Below are 12,577 nucleotides of genomic sequence, written 5' to 3' on the forward strand. Positions count from 1 at the left end.
GGGAGATGGGGCTAGAATGGTAGGTTAGGGAACTAATGCATTTCCAAGGCTGAGGGCTTGTCTGTACCTTGGAGAAAACTATACATACAAGATTGTTCAATTGCCGGATTGTGATTTAAAAAATGATTCACGGGGGCACCTGGGTGGCTCAGTCCGTTAAGCATCCGACTTTGGCCCAGGTCATGATCTCATGGTTGGTGAGTTCTAGCCCGAAGTCGGGTTCTGTACTGACAGCTCAGAGCCTAGAGCCTGCTTCAGATTTTGTGCCTCCCTGTTTCTCTGCCCCTCCTCCACTTATGCTCGGTCTACAATAAATAAACATTTTAAAAGATTGACAGAGAGATCAGAAGGGAGCTCATGTTATTTCACCACCTTTTAGGAATACTAAATGGTCTGTCTGTGTTTGATAATAGCTTTAATAAAATCAGATAAACAGAAAAGATGAAACTTCTCTGTCTGGTTTACTTATTTGCATTTCTAATGATAATTCAGAGAAGGCTGTATTTGCAACCAACATGACAGAATCTTAATTGGGAAACAAAATTAAATCTCCTTTCAAGGAAGGATAAAAAATTCTGGGATATTCATAATATAAAACGTTGGTCGGCAATAGGGAATAAACTGCTGATACACACAACATGATTCATCTCTAAAACATGATGTTGCTTCTAAGAAGACAGTTGAGGGCCTCGTGATTTCCATTTATGTGGAGTTCAAAACCAGGCAAAACTAACACGGCAGAACAGTGATCCCCCTTGGCAGGAGGAACGAACTGGAAGGGGGCTGAAAGGAACTTCAGTGATGGAAATGTTCTCTGTGTTGATGTGGGTGTCTACATAATTGTATAGACTGGACAAACTCATTGTAAAGTTATATATATTCCACTGTATACACATTTTACCTTAATAAAAAATTCCTCTTGTACATAAGTTCTGTCTGCTGGACCTTCTTTACAAATAGTAATTAACTCCTAAGAGTCTAATTCTTTCAAAAATTTCTTTTTCCGAAAATTTAGTGTATTTCCCGGGGAAATAACAAAGCTTGGTAATGGACAGATTGCTTTTATTGTAAGTAATTTGTGAAATCTACAAGCCAACACAAAATACTTGAATACTTCGGGGCACCTAGGTGGCTCAGTCGGTTAAGCATCTGACTTCAGCTCAGGTCATGATCTTGCAGTTTGTGGGTTTGAGCCCCATGTCGCGCTCTGTGCTGACAGCCTACAGCCTGGAGCCTGCTTCAGATTCTGTGTCTCCCTCTCTCCCCTCCCCTGCTCATACAGTCTCTCTCTGCCTCAAAAATAAATGTAAAGAAAGACTTGACTACTTCAATTAAAAGGGGTTAAATCACCATAGTAAATCTCAATCTAAATATAATCACACAATAAAGAATGCAAAATAGGTTAAATATGTAATTTTTCCCATTCCCTCTCTAGCTAAACTTTTACCAGTAGACTTAGATAATCAGTAGCCTCATTCTTAAACCAGAGAAAGAAACTTTTTTCGTAAAAATGCTTTAAAATTAAAACTCAAATCATTAACTTTGAACTACTTTTACTGCTTCTTTATTTGGGCACTGAAGTGAAACGTTTAAGAGATCAAAGGTAAGATGGGTTAAGAAAATGTGCAACGAACATTAAATGGGACCCAGTGCACAGTGAGAGGGGGAAAAGTTCTTGCCTCATTTTTTTTTTTATCTTAGAGCAAGAGAGGGGGAAGGGGGCAGAAGAGGGGAGACAGAATCCCCAGCAGTATACATGCTCAGCACAGAGCCCAACATGGAGCTTGATCCCACGACGCTGGGATCAGGACCTGAGCTGAAATCGAGTCAGATGCTCAACTGACTGAGCGACCCAGGCACCCTTAACAGAAGGATCATATCATAAAAAATAGTACTTGATGGGGTGCCTGGCTGGCTCAGTCGGGAGAGCATGCCACTCTTAATCTCTGGTTCATGAGACCAACCCCCAGTTGGGTGTGGAGCCTACTTTAAAAAAATATATACGGTCTTATAAAAAATTAGTAATTGAGTAACAGCACACTTGTCAGTTCCGAGGTTTTTGTTTCCTTGTTTTAACTATTTCTAGCAGAAAACAGGAAAATATTTCATGCAAGGAATTTGGGCACAAAGAGCCTTCAGAAAGAATTTAAAGGAAATACATATTCATGGTAACAAAAATTTCACTTTCTAGACTGGATTTACAGGATGAATGTAAGGAAACAAAAACACGTACCACTGCAGTACAGGACTTTCCAAATTCGTCATGTATGGTCACAATGGCCATAAATGGTCAGAGACTTAAAATAGATGAGCTTGTCACTATAGAGGTTAAAGAGAAAGTATCTTCCAGAACCTGGTTTTTCCCACGGTCAAAGAAACTGCCGTTTTGTGGGGTTTTTTCAGGTCTTTTTAAATTCGGAAAACTTTAAACGTCTTTTATTGTAACCTGGCCATCATTTATCCTAGATCTCTCTACTTCTTCACTACAAAGCTACCGAGTCCAAGGTATTGGTGCTCTATCTCTGCTTTAACACGCATCGATAGAACGGGTGTCTCTGAAACCACTTCCATGGGCCAGGAGATCTAGAATTCTCTCCGGTCAGTCTTTACGTGCCGCAGTCCAGTGCCCATGAGTGGTTGGATGCCCAGACACGTTTAGGCCACAGGGTTTGCCGTGCGGGGATGGTGATCCTGTCCCTGAAGAGTAGAAACGTGTTGACCCCTGTGGTTACTCACAAGCCACTTAGTTAGAACTTTCCTAATATGAACCCCTCCTTTAAGAGCAAGCTTTAATAGCAAGCCTTTAAGACTCATTCATGCCAAACACCTGTACTGCAGACCGATTCCCAAAACCTGTCACCTAAGATTGTTTAAGCAAGAACTCATTCGGTCTCACAGAGACAAAGGAATATGCAGGAACATACTGTTGCCATCCCCCGAACCACTGTGTTTACTGCCTCTCTACCATTAATTTCTTCTCTCCGGGCCCTTCCTTTCTTGATTGTTACTAAACATCCTGAACACAGAGGTTCGTACTTGTGACGGAATCCCTGATGGCTCCCCAACTCTGTTCATTTAAAAACCATGTACTGTGATATTTATGATTAGGCACCTCGGACTTCCTACATGGCTGTTAAGACTCAGTCACGTGGGCCATACAGAGGCCTTTGCTTACCATGTGCGAGCAGACCACACATGTGCAAGTTCCTCCGTCAAAGAGCTGAGGGGACCCGTCCACATCTGCTGCTAGATAGTTCCAGGCCCTGAGGCAGGAAGAAACGATGTGAAGAAGGGACAGAAACACACAGGGTATGACAGGATAGGCAACTGTAAACACACAGACAAATCCTTCAAAAGGGAAGATGACAATCTTTATTGTTATTACAAAAGCAATTTTTTTTTTTTTAACTTCAGTCATTTGAATAATTGCAAGAGCGACTAGGGGCTTAATCCTCACACAGGCATCAAGTCAGGCACAGTAGGTAGCTACAAATCATAAGAAAAAGGTCTCTCTACCTTGGATTCCCACCGTTCCTACCTAGAGAGCATTCTGCCACGCTTTGGAATCAGGTTAAAAACCCCAGCAGACCTACTACTCCGTTCCCTTGAATTCTCTGGCTTTTTTTTTTAAAAATGAGAGCTAGGTATTGTCCTATGCTGTTTAGTAAAACCTAGTCGCTAAATCCTGGCCTGAGAGAGATCCCCATTTCCTTTAGAACAGAAGAAACTTGTCAACTCAGGGGGGTCCATTTCTGAGAGCCCAGGGGGGGTCCCTAAAACGCAGACCTTGGGCTCAGAGCGCAGGTGCACCTCAAGCATGTGGATGGTCCCCTGAGGAGCGCGGGAGCCCCGGGCAGCGGGAAGGAGGCAGCAGGGACTCGGGGGGACGTGCGGAGCCTCGGGAAGCACGAAACGTCCTTCCACCTTGGCTGGCCACAGACCTGAGGTTTCCAGTGGTAGGTTTTAAAGGGCACAGTGGCGTGTGTGGCAAGGTAGAAAAGACAGTTCCCATTCCGACGGCTGCTTGCAAAATTCCGCCTCATCGGACGTGGTGCCTATCCGCTTTTCCCTGACGCTGGAGAACGTACCAGGTTCTCCTGTCCACTCCCCAACCTCCAGGCGCTGAGAACATTCCTTAGTAATTGGCTCGGCTAGCATATTACTGTTTCAAGGAAGCATTGGATTAGAGGTATGTGAAATAGCGTATTGACTGAAGGGAAGTCTCAGTATGTTCTAGGATACCAAAAGTCAACAGTACCCTAGAGCCCAAACCATCACAGGTTGAACCAAACCTACCTGACCTGAATTCTGGCAGTAAATTGGTTCAAATGGAATCCACTGAACTGTCTTGAGGCAAATAAAAACAGTTCCGATTCCACTCACTAGGAAATCTAATCTAACCAACTGACGGCTAAATTGAAACCTACCAAGAAGTCGTCTGAGTTGTGCATGTGAAATTACATTTATTTATTTACCAAGCGGCTGCCACGGCGATCTCTGAAGAAACAAAGCGTGGACGTATTAGACGGCATCGTGCTAGGGTCACTGAGAAAGGAGCTGGAGGAAATAGAAGCCATGGCATTTGGAGACAGAATATCGTCCCCTAAATCCTGCTGACTGCCGTCTGCCTCACGCACGTCTGTGAGAGGATTACTAGCACAGTTTCTCTGAGAAGGTAGGCCAACCCTGTCCAGAACATCGGATCGTTCAACAGTCCGCTCTAGTGCAGCAAACTAGAATGTTCACAAAGGGTTTTAAAGGTTTCAAAGTCGCCGGATGGTCAGAGCGGTCCTAAGAACGATCTGCCCCTCGACTACCTGAAGTCCCTCCCCAAGGCAGCGAAGCCACCAGGGACGCAGTGGCGGGGCCGTGAGGAAGGCTGACAGCAAGGAGGGCAGCTGAAACGCTGCCCCGTGGGACCGTCCTCACAGACCGCGGAGCGGTGACAGCCGGGGACTAGTGTTCCCGAAGATGCCAGGGAGTCTAGCGGGGTTTTGTCAAGAGTTCATCACGGAAGCAGCGTTTGAGCGCAGGCTCGCCTTGTTCTTGGGTCGCAAAACCACATCTGATGGAAAGTATGACCCCAAATATCCCGCAGCACTTCCGTCACGGTCCAAGCGCATCAGCCCCTTCAAAGTCCATTGCATCCCGGAAAAGCCGTTCTCGTGACCAGTGTGAATTACCACTCGTTATGGCGAACCGCCTGTATTTTCACAACTTACAAAGGTCTGATATCCAGGTATCACAGATTTCGAGACTTTCAGTTCCAAACGAAGAAATACGCACGGGCTTCATTATTCAAGAACACTTTACTCTCTGTCACCTCGTTTTATGGCGACAGCTGCTCGGTCCGACTCTTTGGGTTTGGTTTTACGTGGACTTTCGCTGGACAAGTCCTTTTTGGCAAATTAAAGACAAGAAACAGATGCTAGATTTACCCCTCTCCCGCAGTCAAGGGTGGAAAATGGCAGTTACTTAAGATGTTCATTTCAAGGATAGCTTTCTTGTCTTAAATTCATTAATTTAAAAAACTATGAATAATCAAGCATGAAAGTTGTATCCAGAACATGAATGCAAAGAGATGCAAAGAAAGTTGTGATTCTAACGTATCTACGCCAAAGCCAGAGAACAAACTGTTTCGGTCTGTATCACCCTCGTCTGCGGTCAGCTACCCTGCGTTTGCACCGTCAGCCACAGCAGCACACGTGCGCTTGCAGAGAACAGAACGGCAGCACAGGAATCCGAACTGCTTTGGAAGGGCCTGGCATCGCCCACGGCCAGCTCCCTTCACACGCTGCATTTCCCCAACCAGGTCACCGGCCAGGGTCACCAGGAGTTTAAAATCTATCAGCGCTCTTCGACGCGCGCGCACTTCCCGAAGAACTTCAAAGCCCACAGAACGTAAGGTGGTGGTTAAATTAAACAGCGAGGTTTCTTTTAAAGCATCTGATTATTTGCACAAATGTAAAACGAATCCGGTGAGATCTTTCTTTCGTCATTTGACTTATCTTCGTGATCTTTTCTTTTTGAGACGTAGGCCTTTCACAGCCGGCATCCGTTCGTCTTGCGGCAGAGTCTTGGCAACGTGTGCCTGATATTCTAGAAGTGTAAATGTTGTAATAGCAAACAGAACTGGTTTTCAAAAATGAGTTCAGTTTAAAAATGGAAATCTAGTTTTGGAAATAATTTCAACAACTCTTACGCGTTTAAAGATTCATTAAAATCTAGGCAACTGCTATTCTGTTCCTATTACCTTGGAAGTACAAAAAAGTTAAGTACGGATTAGACCTCCCCTATTTCCCCGAAAAATAAAAGCCCAGAGATTTGCAGACATAGTAAAATTTAGCTAAATTTCATGCACTTTAATAGCCACGAGTATGGTTCTAGGGAGCTTTAGGGCAAGAGCTTTGCTCCGTCCCTAAGGTACAGCCTCGTTCATGAAATGCATGGTAATTCGAAAGTTAAGAGAACAGAATTAGATTAAGTTTTATATTTTGTGACTGGAAATGCAGTCTGACTAGGCTTTTCTTTTCTGAGGAAGATTACAGGGCACACTACATTAAATACACAATTACAAAGTATCTTATTTCGAGATAAACCACAGTCTAAAAGAGGTCAGGTCTTTGACAAACGGCAACACTGAAAATCAAGGGCGTTGGTTGGGGGGTGAGGGGCTTCCCAGGAAACGCAGAAAGCGGCTCTTCCATTTCCCACTTACTCTCGTTAAAAATTTCAAAGTCACGACAGCTGCAGTCGAAAGTCAGCCTTCCATCTAAAAACCCCCACAATGCTCCAGTGTGGCTCTTCCAAATTACAGGTTAGCAAATTTCAGCTTTCTATTTAAGAAAACAGTTTCAAATAATAGAAAAATGTCGATACTGTGCTTGATTCCACTGATCACTGCTAACTTCCGTCCGTGCAGATTCGGGTGGCTCTAAATAGGTGTTCATTTAGTTGCTGGACGAGATGCAGCTTTCGCCAGCAGGATCATCCAGCCTTTAAAATTACCGACACAGATAGTAAACGGTGTCGTTCGTAGAAGTGGCACTTGCGACTGATACGGGTTTTCATACTAGATGCATGCAGCTCTTATAAATACTAAAGGAGGCATTTTTTGCCAGGTCTCAACATGCTGTCTTTATTGCAAATTCCGCTAATTTAACGAGTGAATGGAATTTTCCGTAGGGGTACAATTTCATTATGCTTTACTTATAAAAACGACAGTATGCTGTTCTTTAACTTTAAGACAACTTACTGTGTTTAAGAAGTCGTGTTAAAATACAAACTGGCAGAACGTAAGGGACAGACCTACGAAAGCAGCGTCACCGTCGCATAAAGGCGTTTAACTGTATGTATGCATTAGCCATCAAAAGGAGGGGTCCAACGAGTTCTTTCCTTTAATACAAACACGAACGTCGTTTGTAAATGCCTCATTTAAAGTAGTGGATAGGGGAAGGAGTTTAGAAAAGTCCAAGCAATAAAATGTACTCAGTTACTTGGTAAGTTAAAAAGCTAATGCAACAGTGTTACATCCAGATAAAAAATATTATTCAAAAGCAATTCAAATACCGAAAAGGATTTCAAATTGAATATTTTATTAACATGGTAGTTGTCTCTGTAACATGTGCACACACACTCGCACACTCAGAATGATCTGCCTGGGGGAAAAAGACTAAGTAGGTCTAAGGGGAAGATGAAAAATAAAAAAATTCCGGTAAGTTTTCATTATTGTAGGCAATTATGTCCACATCACTTACAAAGCTATTGCCAAATCTGTCCAAGGAAGCAGAGTTTGGGAGGGGAGGGGAAAAAAAACCTGGGGGAAAATTCAACAGTGGCATAGCAGAGCTCTCAATATGAGAAAGCTGACATTATGTGGACTTTTGCTGTGAATTTCGTCTTTGCAAAATATGGGGAGAAGTTTGTCAATGGGCAGAAAATGAGAGAAGGCGGTGTGAAGTAGGCTTTTGCAGTCAATTTTCCTCACAGTACTGTGCAGGGTCATCAAGAAAATGCTTAGTCTTTCTCTGGAACCAGTTTCAGAACTTTTCCAATTGCAATGGTTTTACCTAGAAATGAAATTTAAAGAAACACAAACAAAAACCCTTTTCAGTAGTTAACAGCAAAGCTATGTGAGGTATTAAAGCTGATTACTGTAAAACATAGAACTATTTTTCACAATGCAAATTACTGACTGGCTTTACCACCAAAGGTGTGATTTCTCATCAGGTCGTCTCAGTAAGTGGATCTTTGGAGGGTGGGGGGAGCCGAAAAGAAACTACATTTCCTGTTATCACAAACCCGTGTGTGGACAAGTACACTGTGGAGCGCCTGTACCACGGCATAGTATTTGGCAATAAAAAGGAATGAATTACATACGTGTCCTAACGGAGCCGAACCTCAAAAACGTGCCAAGCAAAATAAACTAGATACTGAAGACCACAAAGTGTATGGTTCTGTTTATATGGCATGTCCAAAAAAGGCAGAGAGGGGAAGATTTGTGGTTGGCCGGGAAGAGGAATACCAAGCGACCGTAAACAGGTGTAAGGGCTGTTTTTGTTTTTTTTAAGATGTTGTGAATATTCCAAAATCAGAATGTGGTCATGACTGTACACCCTGTAAACCCACAAAAATTCATGAAATTGTACACTGAAAACAAGTCAATTTCAACGTATATAAATTCTCTCAATAAAGCTGTTAAGAGGAGTTCTCAGTCCTATTTTAAGAGGTTCGAATCCCATCAGGTCACGTGAAGAACCTAAAAGCCAAGCACCTCCTTAGGAAAACAAGTAACTCTGGGGTTAAACACTTTTGCTAGGTTACTTTCTCCTGGCCGACTGATTTTTATCAGGTTCTAACCGGCAACTAAGGTTCTCATTTTGTTATGTGAACAGGACAAACCCAGTGACCAGCTTCACTAGTACCAGATACAGACTTTAAAATAAAATGGAGCCGGTCTCCGTACAGATTTCTCTGAAGGAAGGTCTGAAGGAAGGTCTGGGAACTGGACACATTGTGTTCCCCGTGCTCTGCACAGCTGCTGACACGCAGGAGACACATCGTTTTCTGTCGAACAGAACCGGGACTAACTGAGCTGCCGATTCTGTATCTCAGCTGAGCCACAGTGTTTTATGTAAGGTTTTCCACCGTCTTAAACTTAGTTACCTAAGTCAGAAATACTAATAAGCCACAGGGAGCCATTTACTAAGAGCCGCTGTGTTTTCATGCTACCAAAGACTTCCACGGCCACAAGACAGGAAAAGCACAGTTGTTCAGATTCACTGGGAAGTAGGCAGAAGGACACCAACACTCACATAAAAACGCTACTAAACCTCTGTAAAAATTAGGTGCTAAAAGACCATCAGCTTCTGTATCCCTTTTATCCCCCCCCATATCCATGTAGTGAATGTTTTATCAGACTTGATCTTCAAATGTCTTCTGACCACAGAAATGACAAGGTTTTACCGCAGAGGCTCGTATGGCAAAAAATGTGCCTTCCAGGGTTAAGCCCTCCAGGATGGGCTTCAATCACTCACGGTACAAAGGATTTCCTCAGAGAACGTCTTGTTTAGTAAATAAACCAACTCTCAAAGCCCACTCCTTGCAAGAGATCAAAATTAAGATTCTTACAACTACAGCATATACTGCTAAAATGCACGGCCGATTCGGTCTGCTGTTCAATTCCCTCCGCTCATAAAACGTTACAGGAATCTGTCACAAAACACGCACCCAAGTTTTCTACAAACTCGTGATGCGTGCGGTACTCTTACCCTCATCCCTTAAGGTAAAGCGCCCCATCTGAGGGAAGTCTTTGAAGGTCTCAAGGCAGATGGTTCCCGCCGTCCTTAAGCGAGCGATGCATACTTGATCTTGTTTCACGAAACGGGGTCGGGTCTTACTTTTCTCTCCTGATTTTTTGTCTACCAAGCAAATTAAGGCCTGTCCAAGAAAAAGGAGGAGATCACAACGGTGCCGAGTGAAAGAACCTTTAAGACAAGGAGTGCAGATACGAGTGCCTCACTGGTGCCGATCCAAAATGATCGAGATGAGACGATCTCCGAACCCATACACCAACAAAGCCCCCGGTGCTCTTAATGACCAAAGAATCGCGACTCACTGTTATTTCGACTTCCTCAATGCAGGTGTGAATGTGCAGCACCGCGTTATAGCCCGGGCAGATGATGGACTTGTGCTCTATGATCACTATCTGTCAAACAAAACAATGCACATCTTTATCCCTGGGGTGAAACAGACTTGACCGTCCCGCAGAGCCACTTCGTACCACCGGAACGTGGAACTCACCATCTCGGCAGGACACCAACTGAACTTATTTTTGAGTTAGAAGTGCTGGGTCAAGCGGCCTGACATCCAAGCGTGACCGCGGAGATGCTTCCCCTACCCATCTTCTAGGCCACAGCCCGACTTTAGAAACCCAGCAGGCAGACTGCCCTAAGAAGCCTGTCTCTCCAAGCCATCTCCTCCCCGAGGAGTGAAGGAACTCACTGGCACTACAGCTGGTTCTCATTTGTTTTGTTCCAGCTGTGAACTTCAGTTTTATCCAATTCGCAATGACTAAGGCCCAGCAGAAGTAAACAGCCCCGTACCCAGCATCAAAACCTATCCTGCCTAGTCACAGGAGCTCGTGACAGAACTCGAAAATTCTGTGAGCTACGCCAGTCGTGCTCCATCATCCCTGTGGGGAGGTCACGTAGCTAAGAACACGGACACCCTGTGTCTTCGTGTCTGGAAGGGGACTTACTCTGAAGAAACAGACACAGCCTCATTTCCAAGGTGGCTGTGGTCTCCTCAAGGGAAAGATGCTCTGAGCAAAATGTTAAGTCGTAATATTTCTTACCAACAGGTGACCAAAACTAAAAAGGAACTTCCGAAGAATACCACCTCCTGAAGACCGGGTGTGTGTGACACATCGCGGTGGCCGTGATATGTATGTATGACCTCCCCTATCTCATTCCCCTGCTACACACGATGGAGGGTCACCAGTGATCAGGCAAAGAGCATTTACATTCTAATTGCACATGGAGGGTGAAGACCGCTAAGGCAATTACAATGACTAGTCTACCTGGGCATCAAATGTGCGTCCAGAATGACAAAGATTATTAGGGTCACAAAGGATGAATCCTGGGAGAATCTCTTCCTCTTCAATTCCTTTCAGTCGGATTTTGAGGTTTTCACCTGGGGCTACAGAATCAGTTTCTACGTCATCGGAAAGGATTCCAAGAACTTCCACGTTGTGCTTGAAAAAAAACCAAAACAGAAAAAAACACATGCAAATAAACCCCAAACTGGAGGTTTTCGGACACACGCGCTGCACGGCAGAATGTAACGTGATCCGAATGGTCCCTTCAAGCCATTTTCCTGCAAATCGTGGATGAGCCAGAACGTTTATTAACACTGAATCTAACATCTGGATTTGAATTTGATGAACGTCATTTTTATTACGATGATTACATTCTAGGATTTCAAAGGACACCGTTTCTACTACCTCTCAACCCCAAATATCTGAAGAGTGTACGTCTCCAAAGTTTTCTGAACAATTAAGCTTTGAAAGAACAGTCACTAGGGGCACCTGGGAGGCTCAGTCAGTTAAGCGTCTGACGTCGGCTCAGGTCACGATCTCACGATTCAGGAGTTCGAGGAGCCCCGCATCGGGCTGCGGTCTCAACGCAGAGCCTGTTTGGATCTTCTGTCTCGCTCTCTCTCTGCCCCTCCCCCGCTCTATCTCGACAATAAACATTAAAACTACATACATTAAAAAAAAGAATACCGACTAATGGGTACAGGATTTCCTTCTGGGATGGTGAAAACGTTCTGGAACTTGACAGCGGTGACAGCTGTGAATGTACCAAATGTCACGAATGGTAAAACTGCCATCTCTTACCAGTTATTTATTTATTTATTTATTTATTTATTTATTTATTTATTTATTTTAAATTTATTTTTGGGACAGAGAGAGACAGAGCATGAACGGGGGAGGGGCAGAGAGAGAGGGAGACACAGAATGGGAAACAGGCTCCAGGCTCCGAGCCATCAGCCCAGAGTCTGACGCGGGGCTCGAACTCACAGACCGCGAGATCGTGACCTGGCTGAAGTCGGACGCTCAACCGACTGCGCCACCCAGGCGCCCCTCTTACCAGTTATTTAAAAAAGAGCATACCGGTGGGAAAAAGTGGGAAAAGCAATACCCACAAGCGTTGCCTTACTTTACTCCGTCTCTGCCCCTGGAGAGAATTCGTCATTTTAAAACACATACCCCAAAACAAAACAACCTGGTGACGGCAGGTAAGGGGCGGCGAATCCAGAATGCACTCTTCCCCTCCGCGGCGGGCTGAACTCCAGTCTCCCCTCCCCGACCCAAAACGCTCTCCTTTCCCAGAAGGCAGCTTAGACCTTTTTGACAGCTGTCGAAATTCCTTCCAAGAAGTGAGATGGAGCCAGATTTATTAGCTAAAGTCTTTACGGTAACAGGACAAAAGGGCAGAAACCAGCAGTCCGACCGCACACAAACTAACAAGTACTGTCTGCTACTTTCTGTCCAATAATCCAGCGGGACAATCCC

At 44.4% G+C, this 12,577-nt stretch overlaps 1 protein-coding gene across 2 annotated transcripts in view; it reads right to left on the minus strand.

Annotated features, from left to right (window-relative positions):
• Positions 1-3,349: 3,349 nt before the first annotated feature.
• GSPT1 (G1 to S phase transition 1) overlaps positions 3,350-12,577 on the minus strand; it is a 38,275-nt gene continuing 29,047 nt past the window's right edge. For both annotated transcript variants that reach the window (XM_019468613.2, XM_053894547.1), the window contains exons 12-15: positions 11,081-11,254; positions 10,118-10,207; positions 9,771-9,939; positions 3,350-8,069 (exon numbers count right to left, since the gene is read on the minus strand). In XM_019468613.2, coding sequence (XP_019324158.1) covers positions 8,017-8,069; positions 9,771-9,939; positions 10,118-10,207; positions 11,081-11,254 — 486 coding nt within the window. In that variant the 3' untranslated portion in view covers positions 3,350-8,016. The remainder of the gene's footprint in view (positions 8,070-9,770; positions 9,940-10,117; positions 10,208-11,080; positions 11,255-12,577) is intronic.

This window comes from Panthera pardus, unplaced genomic scaffold, assembly GCF_024362965.1.
Source record: "Panthera pardus isolate Hobbes unplaced genomic scaffold, ASM2436296v1 HiC_scaffold_5, whole genome shotgun sequence".
In the NCBI taxonomy this organism is placed as follows: domain Eukaryota; kingdom Metazoa; phylum Chordata; class Mammalia; order Carnivora; family Felidae; genus Panthera; species Panthera pardus.